This window comes from Petaurus breviceps, unplaced genomic scaffold (assembly GCF_028583685.1).
Source record: "Petaurus breviceps papuanus isolate PSGF00001 unplaced genomic scaffold, PetGlider_PUasm1.0 90919, whole genome shotgun sequence".
NCBI lineage: Eukaryota > Metazoa > Chordata > Mammalia > Diprotodontia > Petauridae > Petaurus > Petaurus breviceps.
Window position 1 is genome coordinate 30,152,051 of NW_027187378.1, and position 13,257 is coordinate 30,165,307.

Below are 13,257 nucleotides of genomic sequence, written 5' to 3' on the forward strand. Positions count from 1 at the left end.
ATTCTCTTTTGCTGGCCAGATATAGGTTGGCTACAGTTCTTAAGAAATTATATAAGCAGGCTGCTTTTTATATGTACTGTCAATGGCACAATGACCTACAGCCAATAAAGTTCTCTACTGTTGTCTGATAACCAGCAATTCTCTGCACAGCCCATCCCTTCTTTCCATGGCTTCCTCTGGGGGAATTTACAGAGTAACAATGAAGGGACTAACAAACAGCAGAATGCTTCAACATTATTCTTGAAGTTGCTATGGTAAACTTCTCTCCTTATTCCTGGAGAGTATGTGTGTGTACATGTACACACACACATTTTAAAGAGAAAAAGAAACAGCTAGTAAGTACAAAGAGAATTAAGATAGTTGTCTTTCATGGACTCTAACATGTATCCAAATTCCCTTTTAATAGCAGGAACTCTAGATTTGGGGTATACCTGACTTTCAGACAAGGTAGGGCTTCATGGTCACAACTACTGATATTAGTAAAATTTAACCTCATATCTATTACTCCAGGTCCACAGCTCATCCCTCCCTATGAAACCTGGTCTAATTTGGGTGGGGTAAAGAATGTTTTGAAAGAGTTACATTTTAGTGTTCCCATAGCAACTAGAACCAACGTTGGTAAATACCAGGATATTATCTCAATAGGCCTATGTGGAATAGTGAATAAATTTCCATTACAGAGAAGAGAGGGAAACGCCTGATAATACATACATAAGAAATCTATGAATTGGTCAGCCTTCTGGCTCTGGGCAGCATGCCAGATTTAGTATCAGCATTCAAATTATGTCTTCTTAGTGAAAGCCCTTCCTTCCTAAACAAGTCTGATGACTAGTGTCCACTTAAGTCCTACCTAATAGTAGGTTGTTTTCTCCTGTTCACAGGGGTGGTTAATACTTAAAAGTCTAAACAGTAACCAGTCAGAAATCTTGGATGTAAATTGTAATTTTACATACAATAAAGATGGGTCAGAGGGGACAGATTCCAAATATACTACACCCTGAGAGGTAGTAGAAGCTGATAGGTAATAACCACTAGATGCATATATACTCACCTCTAAACTAAGCGAAGTTTATATTTTTTTGTTGCAACCTTTTGAAGTTCATTAGTTTTCTGAGCAACAGGGGCTTCAATCTTAGTGTTTCTGAACTTACTTAGAGAAGAGGGAGATGGTAAGGGCACTTCCAAAGCTGATAGGTCCCAAAGCTATTCTGTTCTTTTAAAAGTCTCCTTTTTTGGGATATATAATGTGATATTTGTCAAAACAAATGCTTTTCTTTTCCTGTTTTGAAAAATGCTAAGACAACAACTTTTAGGATTAAGAAAAGACTATCCAAGTTAGAGACACACTGGCATTATGTCTCAAATGGCTCATGATTAGAACAAACCAAATACGTGTGATATATACATATGGGTGTTACGGCAGACACTGATATTCACTATTGCCTCCAAGGCCTCCAAGTCATAAACATGACACCTTTCCCCCCCTCTTTTAAAAGAAACCTTCTGGTCACCCATAGTTAACCGCCCTCTGTGTCCACCTGGAAGGAGGGCTGTCATCTTTTTCAATTTTCAGAAAAAATTAGGCTGTTCTTATCCTGGCATACAACTCTATTTAAAAAAAAAAGTGATTCCTACCTCTGCCCTTATTACAAAGCCTCAAAAACTTTTTTTTGTTAAGGAGTTATCTGTCTGTTAAAAAGTATCTATAGTTTCAAACTTGATCTTTCATGGACTGTGAGCAGAACCAAAAGGAAAATTTGATCCATGTGATATTTCAGTTTTAAAAGCACACAATTTAGAAAAAGAAAGGAAACCTTGCCTGGCTGGAAAGGTGGAGCTAATAGCACTTCTAGGGTTAGATAAGTCATACGGAAGTCTGTTCACCTCTTCTGGAGTCTGCTAGGGAAGCACTCTTGGTACAGTCACAAAACAGGAGAGCAATGCTACCACTCTGAGGAGAGTTATGAAGCCATGATTTCTGGATTGTTTGAATACTAGTTCAAGAAATAAACTGATAGTATGAGAAAAATCAAAGCAGAAAACCATTTGGGAACAACTGTTTAGACAGAAATTTTAAATGTTTAAAGTGGATTGTCTTGAGTGAAATATGGAGTGAAGAGAAAATCCTATTCACTAAAAATTTCTCCAAGTTACCAGTCTACAAATCTGTTATGGTAAAAAGAGCAACTGCTTATATTGGCACATGGATTATCTGAGATCCCTACTTTATAGAACGCTATTTGTACTATTTTAAAAAAGAAACCCTACCCTCAACTTCACCCTGGTTCTGCCCTACAGTCTTCAGAGTATACCACAAAAGAAAGTAGCTTCAACATTCTGTCAGGTTCTCAGATCTCTTCATTCAGGAGCCACTATAATTTCCAAAACAGCTAAAGAACTCATTCAGATCTTTTTTTCATATGTTCACATTGCTGTTAACCAGGAAATGGATGAGAGATCTGAGTAGAGATCAGCACCACTAAGTTCTATCAATGAAAGCTAGCAATAGAATTACTCCCAATTCATAGTACCCTCTTCAAAAAGGAGAGGTGTAGTATTTGCAGTAACTATTACCCAATGTCTTATGACCCTCATAATTTTTTGGGGGGTGAATATCCTGTGGTTATGATCCTAATGAACTAGAGAGGAGGGGTGAATGATTTACATTTTCAAATACATATAATCTCTCATTGTTCTTTCCAACTTTATTAGTTGAGCTCTCCCAAAGACAGTGATCCTTTCCAATATTGTGAAAAAAGGTATGAGGATTGTCCAGTTGATCAACTTCCTCAAAGGATATATAAAAGATATTGCTTTCAAGTGTCCTCACCCAATTCCTTTACAAAATTCTAAATCAGAGACAGAGAGACCCTTTATCCCCCATTTTACATTACTTCTATCATCTTCACACCAGCAGAAAATTCCATGCCACAGTATTTAAATTGTCATATATACCCTGATGATCTTTGATTGTCATAAAGGAGAAAACTGGATATAATCAGTACAAATATTAGGGGGAAACAGGGAATTGTTTAATGAAAGTAAGGAGTTTCATTGTATTCTCCCACCTGCCCTTGAAATCCCCCTAATTGCCAACATATCATGTTATTATTGTATAAGATACTTGTATCCATGTAGAGGTGACATTGACTCAACCTATGAGACTAAGGAATTTCTGAAATTTTCATTTTTTAAGCACTGATGAGAATGTATCCATCAACAAGGTTGAGTAATAGCTATTAAAGCAAGATACCAGAGACTATTCTCTTAATCAAAAACAGAAACTTGAAGTACCCTGCAAAATGTATTACCAGTTGATGATCAACTCAAAAGTCATGCGAGTACAGACAGACGGGAAAGGCTGTCTCTATGATATCAACTCTTGCCCTTGGGTTCCAAGAAATATTAATAATCACATAAAGTTGCAACTCATAAAGGGTTATTAAAGATAGTAAAATGGTCAAATGGTCAATTTAGAGTCTGGTAAAATCTCTTTGAACTTCACCAAACCAAAGTTGTTTGTCCAAGTTTACGTTCCAGAGGGGATCCTGCAACCCTAGATTAAATTTCCATTGTCCCCGTTTTCATCAGAAATATAGAAAATGTTAGAAACAAAGGAAGATGCCCAGAATGGGGATAGAGAAGAAAAGGACAGTGATGAAATAGAGAAAAGGATTTTAGTTGTAAAAATGTTTTGAAGATGGCATTTAGAAAACATTTAGAAATACTGTTTCTTTGTTGAAGGAGCAGAGCAGCTCATATGGAGCATAAAAACGGAAGCAGATGTCTGAAAGTATTCAGCAACAGTAGTTAATGAGATTTTCTAGAAACTTCTCCCTCCCAAAATCTTACAGGGAAGTCTTAAACCAGTAATGCCTGTACTTCAATTGACAAATTTAAGTAATCCTAAGAATATCCTTTATTATGATGATTATTATTTTTGCTCCACAGGATTACATTAAAAGGAACTGGAGTCCAGAAGAAAATAGGCCATTATGGTAAATACACCCTTTGAACTTTAAGCTATTCCTAGGATTGGAGTTATCTACTTTAAAGTTAAACCCCAATCAAGTTTTCCACAGTCAAAGAAACAGGTTTAGTTTACCATAATCTATCAGACTTTGCCAAGAATTGATGTCTAAAGAAGCAGATGCACCTAGTTGAGCTTAAATGAAAGATATCCCTTTCAAAAATGAATGGACTAGCTGACTGGTTCAAATCAGAAACTCAGGGTTGTGGTTTCCAAAGGCCCTCTTATACAAAGGGTGGGGGAGTGGTGAACAGTATCACCTTTACAGCACAATATGTCATGTGTATACTATCAATCAGACCAATTTCTAAAAGTTTTTACAAAGGAAAAGGAAAAAAAAAGATGGGACTTTTTATATTGAACATAAATTAAAAAAAAAAATGTGCAAAATGGTCACCTTTCTTACAGAATAAATGCAGACTGCATCATGAATGTGCCTCCAGGTTTCAGTTTGTTTTTGCTTTCCAATAATAAATAAATAAGATATGTTTTAAGTTTTGGATCCATTAGTGGTACCATAGCAGTTGCTTGGAGCCATTACTGGCTTTTCTTGGCTGTGCTGCTGCTCTTGCTCGATGAGCGGGTTGTGTTTGTCACCAAATTCACCGGCACTGCCACTGGCCCATCAGGGTATGACTTATCTCTTCGGGGGGGCATGCGCTCATTAATCCGGTCCAGGCCCCGAGCTTCCTCAAAGCTTCGAATCTTGTGTGGAGGTGAAAACCCTCGGATGGCTAGAGGAGACAGGAAGAGCAATTTTAGTCTGCAACAATGTGGGGGTTTTAAAAACAGCCTCTCGGCCACACAACAAACTCTCCTAAAGAATAATACACAAGGAACTGCTGAGCACATGTCTGGGATGAGGAAGCAGGCCAATTTATTTGCCTTGTCAGAAGCATACTTAAAGGCCTAAAAGTGTTTAAATTGGTGAAAACAATTTTTCTAAAAGTTTAAATGAATAAAATCAGTGGCAGTAAAAAATTTGGTGAAAGGCTGACAAATTTTTTTTGTCCCTAATACATTTAGGAAAGGGTTGCTTATAGGCCAGAAACGTGCTCAATGTTTTAAAAAAATAGTAGAGACAAGTTAAACACAGGGTAGTTACTTTAAAACACAAACACCATACATGACAATACAAAGGTAAAATTTTGGATCAGAAAGGTGGTATTTTATCTTGCACAACCAGGAGCTGAACACAATTTTGGCAACTTAAATGAGATGACCAAGAGCCAACAAAATGGCTTCTTTATATTTCTATTAGCTTAACTGTTATAAAAATTAGGCAGAAAATTGTATATGGAAATGTATATAGGAGCTCCATTTCTAACTCAACCTCTTAGTTCCTTAACCATTAAGACAATCATCTGAGTTTAACAAATTTTCAACAACAAAAAATTTCCAAATTGAAGGATTAAAAAGAATCTATCTAAAATTATATACCTTTACTTACTACTTCCAATTCAATTTAGTTTATTTTCTTTGAAACTGAGATAGATCAGCTTGAATGCTGGGGAAATATATGAATCAATCAATATTTTTTCTATTTATTTTGCCTCTGCTCTTAAAAGTGTTAGAGATACATAATTAAGGGGCTGATGCAAAAGAATTTCCCAGAAGCCATTTAGAGGATAACAGTACCAAACCCATGGCCTTGGGATAATAGATGGGACACTAAAACAAACTACTAGAGATTTCACTTGCAGAAGCAGCTTCTAGACACTCAAGCTTCTGTAAATACACTAAAATTGATAAAGAGCCTAGTAAGGCTTCATCTCTTGTGAGGATTCTATTCAATTACTATAGATGCAGGCCACCAAAGAAGATTCACTTTATGAACTTTTCCAGAGAAGCCTCTGCTCTTTTCCTCACTGTTTCAGTTCTGGTGATGCAATAGGTAACTTAAATGTCAAATAAAGCTTTTTAAAATCAGAAGACAAACAAATGATCACAGCTCTTGGGTGACTCTAGCCATACCTTCCTGTGCCTCTACCGCTTCTATTGTGGCTGTAAGACACCAGGGACAGTGGCATGCAAAAATGAAGACAGAAAAAGAGTGAGTAAGGTGACAGCTTTACTGTCAGTATTGAAACCCCAGTCATCCATCCATCCATCCATCCACTCCATCCTTTCTTGTCAATAATAAAGACTAATTGGAAAAGAAAGTGAAAAGAATACTGAGTAGGTAAGCCAGAATTTGGGTTGCTATAATTTTCTTAATAGTGAACAACTTCTTGGAAACCTTTATCACAAACATTCCTTATAATTAAGCTACTGGATCTGAAATATGATTATAAGAAATAAAAAACAGGGTCACCACCCCACATTTAAAACTCTAAGGGAAAGAAATGAACAACTGTGCATTTGTGTCTTGATATGTCAAGTAAATGTTTGAAATTATTTTGGAATAATTTAGAAATGTCATAAATGCCTCAATATGTATAGTTTACCTGAAGTTAAATGAACCCCTGTGTTCCAATTCAACAAATAAAGGAAAAGTGACTCCTTATTGCTGTCTAAATGGAGTACTGTTGCACCCCAGGCCTGGGAAAGATTGCACCAAGTCACCTGTAGAAACTCTTAACTATTCTTTTTTCACTCAAACAGGGTTGACCCCAAATAACAGAGCAGCATTTGGAAGAAAAGAAGTGGGTAACCAACAGGAGCTGCTCTCCCTGGCTATTCAGGTGGTGATGTAAACTCGTGGTGTGCTCTGGGTTTGAAGCAGAGTAGAAGTTGATATTTCAAACCCAAATGATTTCTAGTCATTGTGTAAGAGGGCTAATCGCCAAGACAGTCTTTTGCTCCCTCAACTGTGATGGAAAAGGGGGCTAATTTAAAATTCAGCATTAACAAACTGCTCTGCCTAAAGTTCAAGGAGGAAGTAACAACTGTGAACCATTAAAGGTTGTTGGGATGTGCTAGGGAATATAGCATATGAGGTAAATCGTGTCTTTTATTTATTACATACATAAGAAAGGGAAAATAGGGTGATTAACATCCCACAGCACCTAATGATATAAAAATCAATAAAATGAGAGAACCTAAGAAAATTAATATTCCTTCTTAAACCAATGTGAAAATCCACATTGAAATGAACAAAATGCAGGGTACTTGCTTATCAAAACTTATTAAATGCTTACACCAATTGCCAAAAACATGCAGCCACAAGCTTTTAAAATCTTAGCTCTTAAATACAGGAATGCCTTAGGTTCTCTAGTCTTTTAACATTTAAAAATATTTGTTCCCATTGACAGCATAATACGGTTACAACTTCCTGTTTCTGTTAGGAAGTAGAAGCGGTATTATGGTCCTCTGCTGTGGTCATTTTCCACACTGTCTGAGTCCACATGGGGCTGATCTGTTAAAGTGGTGGTAAATAGTGCTATGTGTTAAAGTGAGGGTATTTGTTCAAAGGTGCTCAGATAAGGGTATGATAACAATGACAAGCTCTAGTTGGTGACACCAAAGCTGGCAAATGGCTTGAGCTGGTAGAGAAAAAAGATTCTAGCTAGCTAATTATAGAAAGAGTAAGAAGTTCTTCAAATTCCCTAGTTTTAGTTATAGTACTATTCTCCTATACTATAAATCTTTTTTTTTTACAATGTCCTTGAGGCTCACATCAAATCAAGCAGCCCAGTGTTTATCTAAAAAGCAATCTCCAGGAAGGGGCACAACTGAGGCTACAAACATATGGCAGATAAAGAAACTAGCAAAATAATAAGATAAAATGGTATTTGCCATTATAATCTAGAGTCGGAGATGGTCATGCTTCTTCACTCAGTAAAAAAGAAAATCTTATTTTATGTATATTGTCTAAAGGAGACTCAATTTGTTTGAAACAAAACAAAAAATTCTCAAGTAAAGCTTCATGGGCTACTAAATTCCTCATCTTTTTTTGTGCAAGGCTGCTCACCGTGTTTCCCCGATAATAAGACACTGTCTTATTAAATTTTTTGGACAGAAAAACACCAGAGGGCTTATTTTCAGGGGAGGGCTTACTTTAATGAACATTGACAGCAATTTTAATAAACAGGTAAATGTGAACAAAAAAATGTACCTTTATTCAATAATGAATTCAATAAAGAACAGGATGACGCACTCACTGCTGCAGCTCTGATTGGATGCAGCTCGGCGTGCGTTTCACCTGGGGGGGGGGGACGGTGCATACAGAGGGTACCGTAATGTAGCGTGTAGTGCAGGGGATCACCTTCACTACAGTAGCAATCTCAATAGGGCTTATTTTCGGGGGAGGGCTTATTTTTCGAGGAATCTTACACAGTAAGGGGAGGGCTTATTTTCGGGATAGGTCTTATTATCAGGGAAACACGGTATAATTGCTTTTTTTTCTTTCCTGCATCACTAAGTCCTTTGTACTCCAAACGTAGACAAAGCAAAACAAAATCTCTGCTGGAGATGCTGTGGTGTAGAACAAAGAGCACTGGATTTCCAGTAAAAGTACCTGGTTCATATCCTAGCTCCTTAAAATAAGTGTTATGTGACTTGGGTAAGTCCCTTCACCTCTCTAGATCTCAGTTTACTTATCTGAAAAATGAGGGGGTGGATAAGAGGGTCTCTAAAGTACCTTCAATCTCTAAATCTAGTCTGTTCAATGAAAAATTATAGACTTGTTTAGAGGGAAAAAAGTAGTTTTATTGGGCATTTCAAACCAACTTTCAAATTAAACAAGCAAATTGTAGATGCTCAAAAAAGCCTCACATATCTAAGCTATGGTATACCACTATCAGATTTAAGGACAAAGAATTCAATTCCATATTTAAAAAAATTTCAGATAGTTATAAAGGGGCCAATTCCTAGTAGTCCATTAGGGGAAGGGCTGAATATAGGAGGCAGTTAACACGAGCAAACCTTAAATAGAAAAGTTTGAATGAAACTAGGGGTGGGTAAAAACAAGCAGCAATGTGTATGTACAAGGCTGGATACTAGTCAGAGTCAGTTCTTAAATCTCACAGACACCCAATAATATTAGCTGATGTCTTTCTCCTTCTCTAGTTTAGATTTATTTACTTCTACCAAGTCTCAATTTTTTTATTCCAAGACCCTGCATAGCAAACTCTCCTTAGAGGATGCCTCCCCTAGACCTTTAGAATTGGCACTATGGCAAAAAGAAACATTCTTGGCCACAGAGAAGAATCTGGCTGCCAGAAGATAATAAACTCTTCAGCAGGACACCAGGAAAGAGATTATGGAAAAGGTTTATAACTTTCAGGCTGAGAAATCCAGATGATTTTATTTTACATGGCAATGGTTGGGAGTAGGACTCTATCCTTCCTGGAAGGGGCACTTACTTCTCCTATACTCACCTGACTGGATGGTCTGTTTTCCTCCTGAAAGGACACCCAGAGGTAGTGTACCTGTAGGAGTCAGCCCTTTGAGAGTCAGCACACTTTCACTCTCTTCTCTAGAAAGGAATAAAAACATTTAGTTAACTCTTGGAAATATCCTGTTCAGCATATCAGAGAAAAACTTGAGGGTAGCACTAAAGAGAGGAGTATTTCTTCCTCCATCTTCATTCCCTAAAAAGCAATGGAGGAATCAGCTTTCTTTCCCTCCTTCACTTCCTAAAAACAGTATCTTCTGGTAACATCTTAGGGTTAATTAAGCAACAGCAAGTCCATACAATACAAATAAAGACATCTGATGAGGGCTATATGACTATGTATGGTAGTATGCTTTTACTTAAATTCATCATGTGGATCTAATCCAAATTAGAGACCTAGACCACTGAAGGATCCTATTTTGACATTAATCTCTAGTTCAAAAAAGGTTAATTCTAAAATCGATTTCTAAGCTTTCTTATGATACCATGCCACCCCACCCAACTCTCAGTGTTTGTGAAAGCCAGGAAATAACCCAAAAAACGCAATTTCACACACATGAAAAACAGTCCCACAAATAGAAACATGGATTCATTGTCTACTGTAGTATTATAATAAGGATATTACATATAGAATTCCATTTTGAAGTTCTTAGAAGAATATCAAAATTGTCATGTTATAGTCAAATTTCATTAAAAATGGCAACTACATTATAGAAAAAATATATTGAAGTATTTGTTATTTCAGAAAACATAAGATTTATAATATATCTGTAAAGAAATTAGGGGACAGGAATAGTGGTAATAAATGTAGCAGGCATATTTTGCTAGTTCCAAGGCAATTATATGCCCAAAAGGCTAAAAACAGCTATATCACTGTAACCATGAATGCAATGAAAACTTTATTTTTCAAAATGTAAAAAAGAAATAAAAATGGCCCAACTCAATTTGTTTGGATATACTAATCAAATTTGAACTTCTCTTTCTACTATATGTTACAGTTGAAGTCTTACCGAAGAATTGAAAACACTCGTGCCATCTTTCCAATAGCCCTGATTTTATTTTTGATGATCTCCTTACGAATTGATGCACCTCCTGAGAACAGAAAGATCAATTGAGTTAAAAGACCCTTTTTTTTTTTTTTTTTAGGGCCAAGAGGTTGCTTCAAGAAACAGGTTAGTGTAAAGAATCCTGTCTTAAATTTAAAAATAAAAAAAGAAATTAAATCTTAAATTATTTAAACAAACAAAATCCTGGGGAGTGCTAAGGAAATCAGAATCTGAAAAAGCAAGAAGAAACGGGAAAAGATGAGATTTTTTTAAAATAGGGAAGGAACAAAAAAAAAGGAAAGACTGGATGTGTTTGTCTCAGATAAGATCCTATTGGTGAAACTCAACAGACAAAAGATACCATATAATAAAGCAATGTAACACACATTTACATACATATGCACACACCTACACACCTCGAAAAATGCAAAGACAGTTGGTGAAACAAAGTTTTCCTATCTGATTGCTGATGGACCTCTTGGGATGTGGGATTGTACCTGTCAAATTGCAAGTGATCATTCAAGCAGTTTCTTCTGCATGTAAACACAAAGTATGGCTATCCTGAACTTGGTGGGAGTGCCTTTATTTCTTTAATCCCCACTTACATGTGAACTGGTGAGATCTTTTACACTACGGACAACTGTACATTCAGAATTGTGGGAGAAGAGTAGAAAGTGTGGAAGATATTTGTGAAGCAAAAAACAAAAGAGTGCAAGGCCTTATGTTTCCTCTGTCATGTAAGACTCATGAAATAACTCACGCATTACAAGCCAAACTTCAGATCTTGCATGCACTGAAGGTCCAGGCATGCATCAGGTTACTGCATTCAGAAGTCAGAAACAGAAATGTGATACCACCCCTGCAGCTTTCAATATCCTAAAGAACCACAGCAAGATTCACACACACAAAGCATTTATGTTAAAATAAAAAAGAGATGACAAAGGATGGAGAGTCTGCTTCAATTATTCAGCTATCAACTATTTAAAAATATCTATCCATGGGTTCTAGTGGTACAGGCAGCATGTATAAAGCTATTAGCACATTCTAGTTGGGTACCTTTCTGATAGCTTGAAATGTAGTGATCTTCAGGGAGAAGAGACACCAAGAAACAAGGAATGAAGATAGAAATATGAGAAGAGAAATTTAAGTTTTCATGAGAGGGAAAAAAAAAATCAAGAGGAAATGGGACAAGGGCAATGAGACAAGCAGCTCACAAAAGACACTTTCTTGTAATGTGGTAGGATAGCAGATTTCAGACTTCCCTAGTTATATATACTTTGCCAGTTAGTCCTTCCCTTCAAGACTTTGTAGTTTTATGTAAATTGGTCTGAGATCCTTCAATATGCTTTCTACTTCCACACGACATTAAAATAACATTACCAAATGTAGTCCTAGAGGGACTTATTCTTTTTTTTTTTTAAAGCAATTGGGGTTAAGTAACTTGCTCAAGGTTACATGGCCAGTTATTTCTGGGTGTGGTGCTAAGTATCTGAGCCCGGATTCGATTCCCAGGTCATCCCAACACTGGGGCAGGGTACTCTCACTCCCTGAGCCACCTGGCTGCCCCTAGGGACTTATTCTTGAATAATGTTGATTGGAAGGAGGGAAAAGAGCAGATAAGCTTAACATTCATAAATTTAAAATATATGCAGTAGTGAGAAGCAGCAGCAAAGAATATAATTTGTACTCATTCTGGAAGTCACATGCTTTAGAATTAGGGAAAGAGAAGAGAGCTAAACTAAACACACGTACCCCAGGTGCTTTTACAATCAAGTCTCAACCAGTTTGCTTAAATTAGTTGAAACAACAAACTATTAAAGCCAAAGTCAAAAATCCTTCCACCAAGTGGAACCAGTTACCTTTACACAATGTAAAACCCAGTTTTGTGGGTAAAACCGAAATTTACAAATGTGTGCTTCTGGAATATAATCCTCTTCCACTACTGAAAAACAACGCAAAGCACTTGCATAACAAACAGCAGGTCCTCTGTGTTCTCTCTCTATAAAGGGAGCACACTTCCTAAAAACATGAATCTTTTTCTCCTTTCTCTCATTTATCTTTATATAGATGCTATAAGATGTCATTGATTTCACTGTTATTTCAAAAGGATCTAAAGAGGATAGTGACTCAACAAACAAGACTGCCTATAAACTAAGTACTTAAATCTTCAGGGGCTAACTTGTCAAAATCAGGTCATGAGCAGTGGGCATGAATCTTAACCTAGCTTTAAAATCAAATCTCCCCCACCTTGGCTTCTGTTAAAGACAATCCAAGTTTACCTTCCAATGCTTCATCACCATCTGAAATCAACTCATCATCAGAGCATATGTTGAGAATGTTAACCAGCATCTCAGTGACTATGTGAAGGGATAAAAAAGAAAGGAAAACTTAAACACTTAAAAATATATTTTCTCTAAAAGAACACGTGTATACACAAACACATGGAGCAGAATTATGTTTCTATTTAATAGGTTTGACAAATTTTGGTTTTGTATCTCCTAGATTCCTGTCCTGTATCCCTTTCTTTACCCCTCCCTAAGTGCCATTCCTTATAAAAATAAATATTAGCAAAATTCATCAATGCATTGGAAAAAATTTCACATTGTATGCAATTTTCCACAACTGCAGATATTCCACTTTGGTAAAGGAGTAGGTGGAGGTGTCTTATGGTTTTTTTTTGCCTTTTTTTGAGGGCAATTTGGGGTTAAGTGACTTGCCCAAGGTCACATGGCTAGTTTTTGTGTTAAGTGTCTGAGGCCGGATTTGAACTGAGGTCCTCCTGACTCCAGGGCCAATGCTTTATTCACTGTGCCACCTAGCCACTCCTTATAATTCTTTTTTAG

The 13,257-nt window shown here is 36.7% G+C and overlaps 1 protein-coding gene across 6 annotated transcripts in view; it reads right to left on the reverse strand.

The window, feature by feature from the left end:
- Nucleotides 1-2,685: 2,685 nt before the first annotated feature.
- Nucleotides 2,686-13,257, reverse strand: part of PPP3CC (protein phosphatase 3 catalytic subunit gamma) — a 92,444-nt gene continuing 81,872 nt past the window's right edge. For 2 of the 6 annotated variants that reach the window (XM_069075701.1, XM_069075697.1), the window contains 6 exons: nucleotides 12,694-12,771; nucleotides 11,471-11,497; nucleotides 10,379-10,460; nucleotides 9,352-9,449; nucleotides 6,005-6,034; nucleotides 2,686-4,764 (listed from right to left, as the gene is read on the reverse strand). In XM_069075701.1, the coding sequence (XP_068931802.1) occupies nucleotides 4,568-4,764; nucleotides 6,005-6,034; nucleotides 9,352-9,449; nucleotides 10,379-10,460; nucleotides 11,471-11,497; nucleotides 12,694-12,771 (512 nt within the window). In that variant the 3' untranslated portion in view covers nucleotides 2,686-4,567. The remainder of the gene's footprint in view (nucleotides 4,765-6,004; nucleotides 6,035-9,351; nucleotides 9,450-10,378; nucleotides 10,461-11,470; nucleotides 11,498-12,693; nucleotides 12,772-13,257) is intronic. The other 4 variants (XM_069075698.1, XM_069075699.1, XM_069075702.1 and 1 more) reach the window with 4 other exon arrangements.